This window comes from Oryctolagus cuniculus, chromosome 11 (assembly GCF_051225735.1).
Source record: "Oryctolagus cuniculus isolate XC-2025 breed Fujian yellow rabbit chromosome 11, ASM5122573v1, whole genome shotgun sequence".
In the NCBI taxonomy this organism is placed as follows: Eukaryota; Metazoa; Chordata; class Mammalia; order Lagomorpha; family Leporidae; genus Oryctolagus; species Oryctolagus cuniculus.
The window spans coordinates 64,796,870-64,812,190 of NC_142877.1; the positions used below are offsets into that span (position 1 = coordinate 64,796,870).

Here is a 15,321-nt window from a genome sequence, read left to right on the forward strand (position 1 = left end):
CTCCCCCAGCTATAGAATGTCCTTAGAAGTATGTTAGACTAGGGCCGGCGCCGCGGCTCACTAGGCTAATCCTCCGCCTAGCGGCGCCGGCACACCGGGTTCTAGTCCCGGTCGGGGCGCCGGATTCTGTCCCGGTTGCCCCTCTTCCAGGCCAGCCCTCTGCTGTGGCCAGGGAGTGCAGTGGAGGATGGCCCAGGTGCTTGGGCCCTGCACCCCATGGGAGACCAGGAAAAGCACCTGGCTCCTGGCTCCTGCCATCGGATCAGCGCGGTGCGCCGGCCGCAGCGCGCCGACTGCGGCGGCCATTGGAGGGTGAACCAACGGCAAAGGAAGACCTTTCTCTCTGTCTCTCTCTCTCACTGTCCACTCTGCCTGTCAAAAAAAAAAAAAAAAAAAAAAAAAAAAAAAAAAAAAAGAAGTATGTTAGACTACTTTCCTAACCTGTGTCATCCAAGTTCAAATCTGCAGAACTGGCAACATTTTCTTTGGCATGAGGGCCAATTCAGAAAAAAGTAGCTGTTTCCAACTGAGTAGATCCCCTATTCATGTACATGGTGTGTGATCAGAATAGAGGGTACTTTTACAGCCTGAAGGTAAAGACTCTTCTTCCCACAGTATTTGATAAATAGAAGTGGAAGGAAATTGAGTTTGAAGCTCTCTGTTCCTATATGATACGCCTAAAGACAGGCTAGCCACTTGGTATGATGCAAGGATACAGTGGTAAGGGATTCCTGACATACAGCACAATGTTGTCAGTAAACATTGTGAAACTTTCCAGCAAGGCCAGGATGCCTAGGAGAAAATGTTACATTTTCAGAGTATGTTTATAACACAAACTTGGATGTAAAATATGAGATATAAGTCTAATTATATCTAAGGCCAGAAACAGTCCTTTTGGTGATTCCTTGAATTTGGGGAAGGAAAATAGTGGTTGTGTATCTTTTAGGACATTACTTTGAAACTACTTCTAAAAGTACTTCTTAATTCTTATTGTGTATATGTGTAAAACTGTTAAACATGCACACATTCTTGTGTCATCCCTATTTGTTTCAGGAAGTCAAAACAGTGTATGGCAAATTTTAAATCCTTTACTGATACGTAGCATCTAGCATACTACAAAGTGGGTTTTATAAACTGTTAAAATTTGATTGGGGCTGGAGCTGTGGTATAGAAGATTAAGCCTCTGCCTGCAGTGCCTGCATCCCATATGGGTGAGGGTTGGAGTCCTGGCTGCTCCACTTCGATTCAGCTCTCTATAATGTGCCTGGGAAAGCAGCAGAAGATGGCCCAAGTGCTTGGGCCCCTGCACCCAGGTGGGAGACCCGGAAGATACTCTCCTAGTTGGGGATCAGCTCAACTTTGTTATGGCCATTTGGGGAGTGAACCAGCTGATGGAAAATCCTCCCTTCCCTCTGTCCCTCACTCTCTCTCTCTCTCTCTCTCTCTGTGTGTGTGTGTGTGTGTGTGTGTGTGTGTCTGGCTTTCAAATAAATCAATAATTAATCCTTTAAAAAAAAAGATTTGAGGGGCCAGCACTATGGCATAGTGAGTAAAACTGCCGTATGCAGAGCTGGCATCCCATATGGATGCTGATTTGAGACCTGGCTGCTCCACTTCTAATCCAGCTTTCTGCTGTGGCCTGGGAAAGCAGTAGCAGGTGGGCCCCTGCACCTTTTTGGGAGACTGGGAAGAAGCTCCTGGCTTCTGGCTTCGAATTGGCACAGCTCCAGCCATTGCGGCCATCTGGGTAGAGAACCAGTGGATGGAAGACCTCTCTCTCTTTCTCTCTCTTTCTGCCTCTCAAAAAAATAATAGATTTGATTGACTAGAATTCAGAAAGTCTAGACAAATTACATTGGTTTTTTTTTTTTTTTAAGATTTATTTCTTTATTTGAAAGAGTTAGAGAAGAAGAGGCAGAGAATGAGTGAGAGGTCCTCCATCTGCTGGTTCACTCCCTAGTTGGCCATAACAGCTGGAGCTGCGCCAATTGGAAGCTGGGAGCCAGAAGCTTCTTTCTGGTCTCCACGTGGGTGCAGTGGCCCAAGGACTTGGGCCATCTTCTGCTGCTTTCCCAGGCCATAGCAGAGAGCTGGATTGGTAGTGGAGCAGCCAGGACATGAACTAGTGCCCATAAAAGATGCTGGCACTGCAGACGGCGGCCCCACATTGATATTTGTGATGGTTCAGTTTTTTCCATCTCTGTTGACACTAAAGCAAAATGAAATACTGAATTGGGACATATGCAAGATATACAGGGCCATGGAAAGTGGGAGAGGTTAAACTTTTAAAAAGATGTTGGAGGACTTCTCCATGACCACAAATAAATTTTAGCCAACTCAGTAACAAATTTACTTGAGAATCTGAGATCAGGTGTGTGTTATAAAGTGTACATAATAATTTCAATATTTTGTGTGGTTTTTTTTTTTTTACAGTAGTAAAAAATATGGTATGGTATGGTTTGTGTGTCTTGCTAGTATATCCAGAGTCTGGTCGCTTCCATCACTGCTGTTGTAGGGATGTCCAGCATCATCTCTTGCTTATATTATGGCAGTAGTCTCCTAAATATTAACTGTGTATTGGAATCACTTGAAGATTTTTAAAAATACTGATACCTGACTCCCCCTAGTAGTCATTCTGATTTAATTGGAATGGATTGCAACCTGGGACATTAAGATTTTTAGAAAAGCTTCTGGTGTTTCTAATATGTACTGTCTCAAATAATCAGAAAATCAATAATCTTTCCCTGAAGTAATTTATTCTGGCTGTGCTTTTTCTGCCAGTGACCATGTTAATTTAATTTGGGATATTTCCATTACTTAAAATTTTAGGGGCATGTCCTAGTGTACCCATTAGGCTTTTCAGTTGTGAGCAATGAAAGCTGACTCTGGCTGTTTTAAATAGAAATAAAATTTACTGATAGGATATTGAGTGGTTCACAGAATTGGAAGGCTAGGAACAGGCGTTTAGCTTAGAGGTCAAGATGCCTGCATTGCAACTAAGGGTACTTAGCGTCCATTCTTTTATCCAGCTCCTGACTCCATCTTCCTGGTAATCACCCTGGGAGGTATTGATGATAGCTCCTGTTGACCATGTGGGAGACACTTCTGGGCTCCTGGCTTTGGCCTGGCTGGGTTCTGGCCTTTGTAGTCATTTGGGGAGTGAAGCAGCAAATGGGAGTGTTTCTGTCCCTCTCTGTTTCTCAATTAAATACATGCATGTATGCAGATATACAAATAAGCTATAGCCAAGCCTAGAAAAAGTACATGATCAAAGGGAGACTAAACAGCTGGAACCACAGTGAAAATTAGGCCAATGAGACTATTACTGCTGCCTCTACTGAGTAGTGGCTTGCTGGTCTGGATTATACTACTGGCTCCTGCGGATTATACTACTGCTTGCCCTGGTCATTCCAGGCCACCACTGGTTCTCGGAAACTAGATGCTGCCTCTTACTGCTATCTTCAGAAAGAATTCTCTCTTATTTATGCATTTATGTGCTACTGGGCTCCATATTAAAATCTCTGGTGGATATATCTATTGTTTGGCACCATAAATTCATGAAGTTGGGGATTCTTAAAATATGAAAGGCTTTCATATGCTTAGGGTCAACAAAATGACAAAGGTCTACTACACATGGTATAGTTTTAAAAGGTATTCTTTATTTTATGCCACTTGTTCTCAGACTAAGAGCCCATAGAGCACTAGTGTTCTTCCATAATTATTTTTAAGCTTTACAGCCTGCAGTCACTACATGAGTAAGTAGGAAGCAAATTACTAGGAAAATTTGAACATCTAACTTTTTATGAGTGTTATGTATTAATTTTGGAGGTATGGAGATAAGCATACTTACAGAATGTGTTTCTAGATGATAAAAATGTTCTAAGTTTCTGTGATAGAAATAATATATCAATATTATATGTCAGAACTGTCCAATAGAAATAAAATATGGACCACAAATGTAACCCATATTTGTAATTTTAATTGTGGGGCCGGCATTGTGGCATAGCGGGTAAAGCTGCTGCCTGCAGTGCCAGCATCCCATGTGGGTGCCGGTTCAAGTCCTGGTTGTTCCACTTCTGATCCAGCTCTCAGCTATGGCCTGAGAAAGCAGTAGAAAATGACCCAAGTCCTTGGGCCCCTGCACCTGCATGGGAGACCCGGAAGAAGCTCCTGGCTCCTGGCTTTGGATCAGTGCAGCTCTGGCCGCGGCGGCCATCTGGAGAGTGAACCAGTGGATAGAAGACCTCTCTCTCTGCCATTGCCTCTCTGTAACTCTGCCTTTCAAATAAATAAATAAATCTTTAAAAATTTTTTTAAAATCTTCATTGAAAAATAGAAGTAGACATTGAATTGTAATAATATATATTTACAAAGGTACTTCAAGAAATTTGTGGAAAATGAAATTAAAAGATGAGTTTATTTTGGTACAAAAATATTTGAAATCCATTAATATGACTGTTACTAAAAAGTTTGGCAGAAAATTTTTATTATGAAAAACTGCATAGATTTCAAAAATTGTAACAAAATATATTTATGTGGTAATTTTATTTTTCCATGAACTTTTAAGTGTCCTGGAATTTAACCCAATATGTTCAAAATACTATTTTAACATGTAATCAATAGAATATTTAGATGACAGTTTACACCCTTCTTTTTAAAAAAATGCTAAGCATTCAAAATCTAGTTTGTATTTTCCACTTAGAGCATAGCTCAATTCAGACCGGTCACATATAAAGTGCTTAAAATAGCCACATGTATTAATAGCTACTGTATTGGACAGTGCAGTTTTGTGGCATTCTGTGAAATGCTTTATGACTAGCAAGTACTTTCAGCTAAACATAATATGATAAAGTGTTTTAGATACATTATAAAAACTGAAATGAATATGTTAAAAGTAATAATGGGGCAGACACTGTGGTGTAGTGGGTAAAGCCACCGCCTGCAGTGCCAGTATCCCATATGGGCATTGGTTCAAGTCCTGGCTGCTCCACTTTCTATCCAGCTCTCTGCTGTGGCCTGGGAAAGCAGTAGAAGATGGCCCAAGTCCTTGAGCCCCTGCACCTGCGTGGGAGACCCTGGAGGAGGCTGCTCTTGGCTTCGGATTAGCACAGCTCTGGCCATTGCAGCCAACTGGGGAGTGAACCAGTGGATGGAAGACCTCTCTTTCTCTCTGCCTCTCCTCTCTCTGTGTACTCTTTCAAGTAAATAAATAAATCTTAAAAACAAAAGTAATAAGAGTGTTTTGTTATAAACTCTCAAAAATAAAATCGATTTTTAAGTCCAAAACAGATTTGACTTTGCAGCATTTTTTTATTTTTATTTTTTTAATTTTGGAATGTGTGAAATGGAGAGGAGGAATCTAATTTTTTTTTATTAGACTTTTTTATATTTTGGTTTCCTGAACATTTAAATTCATGGGAGATTGCAGTATTCCAGATACACCTTAAGGCAGAGAAGAGCAACATTCTTCAGTGCAGAATTTGCTTGTAAATTATCAAATCCAATCATATTTTATACATTTAATATGTATGTTACTACTAGTCTTACTATCTGATATTTTGAAAATGAAAAAGGTGATAGTGACTGACTGTATTTGTGCTTGAGAGTCTATCATTTATGACTTCATTCCCATACATCATTTATGTTGATAGTAAGTTTCGTGTTCTAATTATTTTTATTCTTGCAGGCTGCTGAATCAGGAATAATAAAAGTTAAAACAATAGCTGCACGAAACACCGAAATTTTGGCAGGTAATGTTTTGCATTAAAAATTCAACAATTGATGAAAATTTGGTTAATAATAAAAGTAGAATTTTAAGGAAAAGTCCTCAGTTTTCTGTAACATCTGTTCCTCATGTCCTATTATATTTTTCTTAAGTATACAGAGCATGTAAAGGGCCTAAATTGTGAACTGATTGTGTTTGCTAAAGATGAATGCTATAAAATTCTCTGAATTCACAAAGCTTAAGACTTCTTACTAAGGCAAGGTTTTTTTTTTCTTAGTCATCTTCCACCTCCTGCTAGTCACCTTAAGGTGCACCTTACCCATAAAAGGTGTGTTCAGTTAAAATTGATTGCATTGAACTGAGTAAAAGATTGGTTCTCAGTCCACATTCAAGACCTATTTTATCTTTAACGTAACATAAACAGTTCATAGTGTTGTATTATGTACTACATACCTGGAACTGAAGCATTATGATTATGAAGAAAGAATGGGAGTGGGGTGGAAAAAAGAAAACACAAATGTTTTCTTACCATCTCTTGTTTGACCCTCATTTTCAACGAAGAATTTCAAGTTTCTCTTTGTTGGCGTCCTTTCTCTACTCCATCTTTACTCCTCTGCCTCTGTTCTTGTCTTACTAGTGAACGTGGAAAAGAGGAAAACAGGCTTTCTCTGTCTGTGTATCTTCTTTTTTTTTTTTTTTTTTTGAGAATGAGTTGTATGTGAGGTAACTTGTGCTGCTTTTACATAAGACGATCCTGTGGTAAAATGCTGTCTTATTTTATAGTAGATCAAATTGAGATGCAAAGATATTAAGCTGCTTGCCCAAGGTCACATGATCAGTGGTGGAATCATATTCACATCCCTTGTTTTTCCTGCTGCAGTGTGTTTCTGTGATATGGCAAGGCTTCCATGCCAGCTGCTCCCTCCCAAGCATTTCATACTTAGCGGTTGCTTGCTTCACACTACATTTTCAGTTACAGTAGTACTATTGATCTCAGCTAGTATAGGAGAAAAGCAATCCTGTTAGTTAACACACAGTCCAAACAGTAAAGAAAGTAAAGAATCTCTTTAACTCTTGTAAACTTTGCATTTTTTTTTTTCTCAAATGGGATACAGCTAAATCCCTGGTGGAATTTCAGAGTGTTACAAGATGAAATGAAGATTTTTTTGGGGCAATTTAGGGAGGGAAACAAGAATGGATTTCATTAAGCAACCCAACTTTGCTGGAAATTTGACCTTAGCTTTCTTAAATTGCATCTATTTATCACAGCTTGTTCCCTGATTTTGAACAGTCGGTCAAAACACCTAATAATTTTATAATATTATCCACAGCAACAATTAATGCTCTGCATATTGAGAAGGGGGATATGGTAAAAGGTGAGAGTATATACAGTTGGGTTGGGGTAGTGGTTTGTTGGGTTTTGAGAGATACATGTTGGGCTGATTAGCTACTGTGGGGATATTAGTATTTAAAGATAAATTATGACCTAGATATTTTTAAGTTGAAGACTTCTCATAAGCCAGTCACATTATAATAACATTGTAAACATTTATTTTGCTATATTGTTGCTAATATCATGGTAAGTCCTTAATTATTCCCAATACAAGAAGTATTTGGTTGTTCTGTAGTTGAAGTAAGATGAAGACAAAGACTGATTTCAGAGAATCACTGTTCCAGTGTTCTATACCAAATAAAATATTCAAGCTTAAGGATGAGTTTGAAAGTTTTAATTCATTGTTAAGAGTTTAATATTTAGGTGCGTTGCCAATTTCATCTTAATTCAGTTAGCATTATTGAAATCAAGTTAGAACAGATTTTCATACACATGTAGTTAATAGTTCATGCTTTAATCTTCACAGTATACAGAGACATGAACTTGAGGAGTTATATATTACCATTTAAACTTTTTTTAGTATTTTTAACCAAATATTTATAGCAATTAATTCCTAAAAATGGTAGATTCATAGATCGCTGTCATCTTGAAAACTAAAGGCTTTTAAAAATAAATTTTATATTAGGTGTGGGGAGCAAACCGGACTAGACTGTTACTGGAATTAAGACTTATTCTATGCATCTGCTCTCCCACAATATGGCGCTGGGAGAGAAGTAAACAGCTTCCGCACAGCTGCCTCCAGTTCAACCAATTAACTGTAGGACTTGCTCCTGATTGGAGGAGAGCAGCATACTCGGCGTGTGGGCAGCCGAGTTGGAATTGGCGGAGGAGGACTATAAAGGAGGAGAGAGACGGCATGCACCAGGAACATCTATGGGGAACATCTAGCTGAAGGAACACCTGTGCAGCCCCCGAGAAGAGCCGGCCGGCGGTGTGCCGCTCCCCTGCGGAAGTGGGGAATGCGGCCAGGGGGAACTGCCCTTCCACGGAGGTGGAAGGGATAGTAGCCAACCCGGGAAGAACCAGCAGCAAACCCGGGGAGGGCCGAGCAGACGAAAGAACAGCGCAGGGTCCTGTGTTGCTCCTCCACGAAGAGGGGGAGCGACATAATGGTGCCGTGACTCGGATATGAAGCCTAGGCAGGGCTTAGTGTCGTTCCCCCACGAAGACGGGGAGCGACAATTAGGCAGTATGTGGTTTCTAAACTATGTAATTAATTCAGAGTACAACTAATACTGAGATAATTTTGAATGTTTTATTTTCTGAAAAGTATTCAATTCTTAATAGTACTTGAATCTGTAGGAGACTATATATAGAGTACTACTATGTGCTGTAATGGCTATCAAAGATGCTAAGCAATTGAGGAGTCTCAAATGAGGTGGGATATTGAATTCTTTTATGTTTCCATATATTTGAGAGTATAAGGAACTGGAAAAAAAACAAAATCTTTAATTACAATCAGTTACTTGAGCTACTAATACTCAGTATAGATTCCTCTCCAACTTTAGATTTCATAGATTTATTTTCTAAGGGAAGATTATTTACATTGCAGAATAAATCTTTCTTTGCATCGCCCCTTCTTTTAAGCATCCTCCTTTAATGTTTATTTTTCTTTGTTTTCACTGCTGTCATGAATGCTGACATAAGTGGGAATGCTATGCCAGGTAATGTCAGCATTGATTTAGATATACAGATCATTATTTCAAAATTCTCTTTTTCTTTAAAGATAAAACTCTATAAATGAGAGATAGCAAAAAAATTTTTCATTTACGAGCCAGGCCTTAATCTTGCATTTGAAATAATATATTAAGTGTTGTGTTTATTATTCTAGCTTACATTATACTAGAAACTGAAAAGCCATGTGTTATTTAAAAACTCTACAGTCTGCTTTTGGCATATATATATTTGTGTCAAAGAAGTTAATGAAGCCGGCGCCGCGGCTCACTAGGCTAATCCTCCGCCTTGCGGCGTCGGCACACCGGGTTCTAGTCCCGGTCGGGGCGCCGGATTCTGTCCTGGTTGCGCCTCTTCCAGGCCAGCTCTCTGCTGTGGCCAGGGAGTGCAGTGGAGGATGGCTCAAGTGCTTGGGCCCTGCACCCCATGGGAGACCAGGATAAGTACCTGGCTCCTGGCTTCGGATCAGCGTGGTGCGCCGGCCGCAGCACGCCGGCCATGGCGGCCATTGGAGGGTGAACCAATGGCAAAGGAAGACCTTTCTCTCTGTCTCTCTCTCACTGTCCACTCTGCCTGTCAAAAAATTAAAAAAAAAAGTTAATGAAATTGTGATATCTTTAAATTATATATTTAACCTGTTCCCAAAACCAAAATGGTTACATCACCTATGGCTGCTTTCAGCTACTGTCAGTGTACATATAGAATTTTTACATGAATAATTATTATATATGATTTGTGTTTTCTCACATAGTTTTTCTTCATCTTTTTCATATCTATACTTAAAACTAAAATGTCTGTAAGTAACGATGAGTAAATAAATATACTTGGAGTTTTTTTCTGACATTAAAAAGTAGTTTCTCTGTTTATTTTATATATTTTATCTTATCAGAACATATACTTATGATCTTTTACATTTATAGCATATCTCAGCCACCATTTTCTTAGTAAATTATTATGCAAGAATCATGAGGGAAGATAAAAAGATGGGTAATATAATTTACCTGCAATCTATATGGAAATACAAAGACTGTATTTGAAAGCTTTGCTTGTGGCAGTCATTCAGATTAACTTTCCTGCTCCTGAAATCCTTTGCCAGAAACTTTCTCTTCAAGGTGACATTCCCTGAGGTCAAGATCAAGATCTTATTCTTTATTACATTGCTAGTATTTGTCACATTACATGGGAAATAATAAGCTCTCATTAAATGTAAGCTAATAAATGAATCACTCTAAGATTCAAATAAGTCTCTTGTTGCTTTAAGTTTACATGTTATAATTATCTGAGTATGAATTTATTCATCTTGATTTCATGACAGCCAGATAATAGAGGAATAACAGAAACAGACCCTAAACACAGAATTATAATATTGTGTGGTAAATGTCAGGGTGGAAGTATTGACATAGCAACGTAGGGAAGGTACCCAACCCAGCTTGGGAATCTTTTTTTTTTTTTTTAAAGATTTTATTCTTTTAAGAGACAGAGTTAGATTGAGGGCGAGAGGGAAAGGTCTTCCATCTGCTGGTTAACTACCCAAATGGCTACAGTGGCCAGAGCTGAGCCAATCTGAAGCCAGGAGCTAGGGGCTTCTTCCAGTTCACCTGCGTGGGTGCATGACCCCAAACACTTAGAGCATCCTCCACTGTTCTCCCATGCCATAAGCAGAGAGCTGAATCAGAAGAGGAGCAGCCAGGACTCAAACTGATGCCCCTATGGGTTGCCAGCACTGCAGGCATAGGGTTAGCCTGGGAATCTGAAGCTGCATCTTGAAGACTGAGCAGGAGGAGTTAGGCAAAGTATTGAAGTAAAAATAAAGAGTCCTATGTAAATAAAAACAAGGGGTACAAAACAACATGGTATATTTGGATGTACTATTGGAGTATTGTCTAGCCATAAAGGATGAGGAGGGAATTGGTGTCAGGGAAATAACACATTCATTGTGTGATATTCTGAGCAGCTTGATGGATTGACTTAGGGAAGTGACATAATCATATTTATAAGTAAATTACTGTGACAGCACTATAGAGGATTTATTTCAGTGAACCATTATGAAGGTAGAGTTCTATAATTTAGGTTAGAAGACTTGAGGACTGTAATTGATTAGCCATGCTCACAAATTGACCCTTTGGGCTAAATATTACAGTTTCTCTATAATATAATTGTGCTTTATTTTTTTTTGAAGATTTATTTATTTGAAAGAGTTACAGAGAGAAAGAGATGGAGGGAGGGAGGTCTTCCATCTGCTGGTTCACTCCCCAATTGGCTGCAATGGCCGGAGCTGTGAAGATCCGGAGCCTGTAGCTAGGAGCTTCTTCCAGGTCTCCCACATGGGTGCAGGGGCCCAAGAACCTGGGCCATCTTCCACTGCTTTTCCAGGCCATAGCAGAGAGGTGGATCGCAAGTGGAGCAGCCAGGTCTCAAACCGGCGCCCATATGGGATACAGGTAGCAGCTTTACCTGTTATGCCACGGTGCTGGCCCCCATAACTGTGCTTTTATTCTTTTTTTCCATGGGATTTTAAAAAGTTTTAAAGTTATAGTATTTTTTTGGTGTCCTAAGTCTTTTTCTTTGATGCTGTCTTTTAAAATGTTTCTAATTGCTGTATATAGTATTTCAGCAAGTGGATTGTAGTTTAACCATTCCTTCCTGTTATGAATATTTTAATATTATTTCTTTTTGATAAATTTCTAGAAATGAGATGATGCAGAATAAGAAGTTTAATGTTTTCCAAAAATGTGAAAGTTTTACCTTTACAAACAGTAATGTGAATGCATTTTTATAATATCCTTGCAAGGGCCTGCGCCGCTGCTCACTAGGCTAATCTTCCACCTGCGGCGTCAGCACCCTGGTTTCTAGTCCCAGTTGGGGCGCCGGATTCTGCCCCGGTTGCTCATCTTCCAGTCCAGCTCTCTGCTGTGGCCTGGGAGGGCAGTGGAGGATGGCCCAAGTGCTTGGGCCCCCGTACCCGCATGGGAGACCAGGAGCAAGCACCTGGCTCCTGGCTTTGGATGGCGCAGCGTGCTGGATGTAGCGCCCTTTTGGGGGGTGAACCAACGGAAGAGGAAGACCTTTCTCTCAGTCTCTCTCTCTCTCTCACTAGCTAACTCTGCCTGTCAAAAAAAAAAAAAAAAATCCTTGCAAGGATTATTGTTTTAAAAAACTTTTTTGTAAATGAGCAGGCAAATGAATTCTCATTTCTTTTCTTCTTGTTGTTTAACATTTTCTCTATGCATTAACTTCTTCATTTCCTTTTTTATTTTGCATTCATTTCTCTGAGTTTTTGTGTTTTTCATAATAAAACTTTTATGTAAAAGTATTAATTTCCCATTGTGTTTATATCATATTTTTCTGTGGTCATTTACCTTTTAATTTTTTAAAAACTGATTTTTATGATTTTTTTAAGGATTTGTTTGTTTATTTGAAAGGCAGAGTTGAGAGAGAGAGAGAAAACAAGCAGGCTATCTTCCCCAAATGGCCACAATGGCTGGAGCTGGTCCGGTCTGAAGCCAGGATCTTCCTTCCAGTCTCCCACATGGGTGCAGGGGCTCAAGCACTTGGGCCATCCTCTGCTGCCTTCCCAGGCACATTAGCAGAGAACTGGATCAGAAGTGGAGCATCTGGGACTCAAACTGGCACCCATATAAGAAGCTGGCTGGCGTTGCAGGCAGAAGTTTCACCTGCTACACCACAACGCCATCCCCCAGTGAATTCTTTTGTTATTCTACATAGTTGATAGTCATTTTTATCTTCTTTAGTTTTTCTGTAGTTTGATTCATTTTTTTATTAATACTACATGGGGTAATGTGAGGATCTAGATTTTTTTTTTCATTTTTCAAAATTACTAAACAGTTATACCAACATAATTTCCTTTTCTGTAATGTGCTTTTTTTTATTTTTAAAGATTTATTTATTTACTTGAAAGAGTTACACAGAGAGGAGAGGCAGAGAAAGAGAGGGAGGTGGTGGGGGGCTTCCATCCGATGGTTCACTCCCCAGTTAGCCACAATGACCAGAGCTGTGCCGATCTGAAGCCAGGAGCCAGGTTTCCCACATGGGTGACAGGGGCCCAAGGACTTGGGCCATCTTCTGCTATCCCAGGCCACAGCAGAGAGCTGGATCGGAAAAGTAGCATCTGGGACTGGAACTGGTGCCCATATGGGATGCTGGCACTGCAGGTGGTGGCTTTATCCACTACGCCACAGTGCCGGCCCCTATAATGTGCTTTTAAAATATGAAGCTTATTACTTTATTTATAGTCTTATTCTTGAATCATTCAGTTACATATATTTTGAGACCTTTGCACAACTACATTTTTTGTTGTTGTTAGGAATAGCAGTCTTCCCCAGAACTAGGTTTTAAATGTGTTTTTAGAGTAGAAATAATTTATAGTGCACATTTTATTTCTTTCACAAAAATTAATTATTCAATGGCTGTTTAAATTTACCACAATGAAATTTTATTAACCCCTGTTAATGTGACTCAGTAGGGTATCCTAGTTTAATTCTTTTTTTCCAGGATAAAAACTGCAGTTATGCAGTGAAACTGCTCAGAGCAAGGAAACCCCTAGGATATGGGGACCTGCTGGACCTTCTTCAGGTGTGTGGAAGTGTATCATTTGATCTCATAGTTACATAATCTGGAGCTACAACATGAAACACACAGTTATGCTTATTAAGGGATGTAGGTGTGATACACACTTCTTTTTTTTTTCCTCCTCCCAAATCTATTTTTATATTTTAATGGAAACTGACAGAGAATTTGGATTGAAAAGAATCAACCTTTTTGTCTTTATTCCGGAACAACATATAAATGTTATAGCATGATGTCTTTGCAGTGCTATCCAGCCCTTTCCTTGATGTGATTTCTAAAATATCAGCCTACAGAAGACATCTCTATGAAGCCACCTTAAAATAGCATATCATTAAAATGATTGTAAATAGAGAGTGGATATCTATTAGAAGACAAGAGTAATTCCTGTTTTTCCAGAACCACTATCTCTTTTGAAAGAAGGAAAACAAATCAAGTCTCTTTCTTTCTTAAGATTTTTCTCTTACTGAGTTGTGATCTAGATGTGCTGGGTATGTTTTTGTTACTCAAACTGTGCTTCAGAAGACTTAGAATAGATAATTTTGTTATGATTTTGTTGATCATCTATTCTAGATAATATAGAAACTTTCTTTTTGACCATTTTCTTGTAATTGGGAGGAAAAGAAAGTGAACAGAAATGAGACTGGTGTTCAATCCTTTTGAGTTACTTTAAGGTTTAAAAAATATTTTTATTACTATTTTAGGTTTGTCTCAGCCTCACAGACTTAGCTGTAACTAATATTTGTACATTTCACTATGACATAGTTTATTTTATTGGTTCTAAGATGCACATTTTTTTTAAACAAAACTTTTTAACATCTCCCAAATTGGCCTTTCATCTTATAATTGATGGTACCTTAGTATCATTGTGGGCCAGTAAGGGTGTAGTTTTCTTGTTCAGTGTGTATGTGAACTTTATTCATAGTTATAACCTCTTATTATCATCACATCTTTTGTATTGGTGCTTTGTTGGTTTTAATTGCTATTTAAAATGTCACCCTAGTTGTTAAAAACAAAACAAAGCTTTGTTAACATTATAGGTGAACTTACGAAAATGCTGGCATCAAAACATGCAGTGTAGATGTCAGTGACTTAGAAGAAAATCTGAAAGACAGTAGCAAAGTAATCTTTCAAGATATGAGGCATCCCCAATGCTCTTGATGATCCAAAGGATGAAATTGTATAGAAAAAATATTAGTGATTTGAAAGTATTGTGTCATAATTTTATGGGCATTGATTTTCTTTCTTTGTGATATAATAGTTATGTCTTAAAACTCATTGGCATCTTAGACTCTGTGAAAACGTATTGTCTTTTCTTTATCTGAATTCTTCAGGTGGACAGCTTTAAAGTGCAGGTTTTTGTGTCCTTTTTTAACTTGCTGTTTACCTTGAAACGTGTCAGCACAATGTTGTAGGAAGAATAGTGAACCAAGAATTAAAGGACATATGATCTAAAATTCTAGTTTTATTACCTACTTACTTGGGCCATAGCTTGCCCTATAAATTCTTGAAGATTATTGTGATTTTCAAATGAAGAACACATTTTCATCATACTACTTATAAGTATAACTTGTTACTATTGAAAACTTTTAATTTACCTAAATAATGTTTAATAATGTTTAGCAGAGGAAGTGATATAACTTTATACTTAAGTAAGAGATTTAATAGTTTCTTAAAGCTTTTATGGTCATCTCTTTAATCATACATATCAATCTTTTGAGTCATTGTTATAGATACTTTATTTCTAAGCTTGAATCAAAACCTTTGTACAGAACAACAAGGAAATAAGAGGAGAGTTCTCTAGGATATACTATTCTTTGTTGGTCACGTCTGCTGTCTCTTAGCTATGCTAGATCAGTGATTTATGCTGGCATAAGGAGAGCATTTGCAGAATGTGGGGTAGGAAACTGTACTATCAGTTACCTTTCCTTAAAGAGAGCTTTGG

General features: G+C 38.6%; 1 protein-coding gene across 6 annotated transcripts in view; it reads left to right on the plus strand.

The window, feature by feature from the left end:
- Positions 1-15,321, plus strand: part of MON2 (MON2 regulator of endosome-to-Golgi trafficking) — a 124,842-nt gene that overhangs the window by 12,594 nt on the left and 96,927 nt on the right. For 2 of the 6 annotated variants that reach the window (XM_070052565.2, XM_089307435.1), the window contains exons 2-3: positions 5,687-5,750; positions 13,305-13,385. The exons of 2 other annotated variants lie outside the window; for them this stretch is intronic. Coding sequence is in view for 2 of the 4 variants with exons in the window: in XM_002711305.5 (XP_002711351.2) it covers positions 5,687-5,750 (64 nt within the window). In the remaining 2 variants the exon portion in view is untranslated. The remainder of the gene's footprint in view (positions 1-5,686; positions 5,751-13,304; positions 13,386-15,321) is intronic. 2 more of the 6 variants (XM_002711305.5, XM_002711303.5) reach the window with 1 other exon arrangement.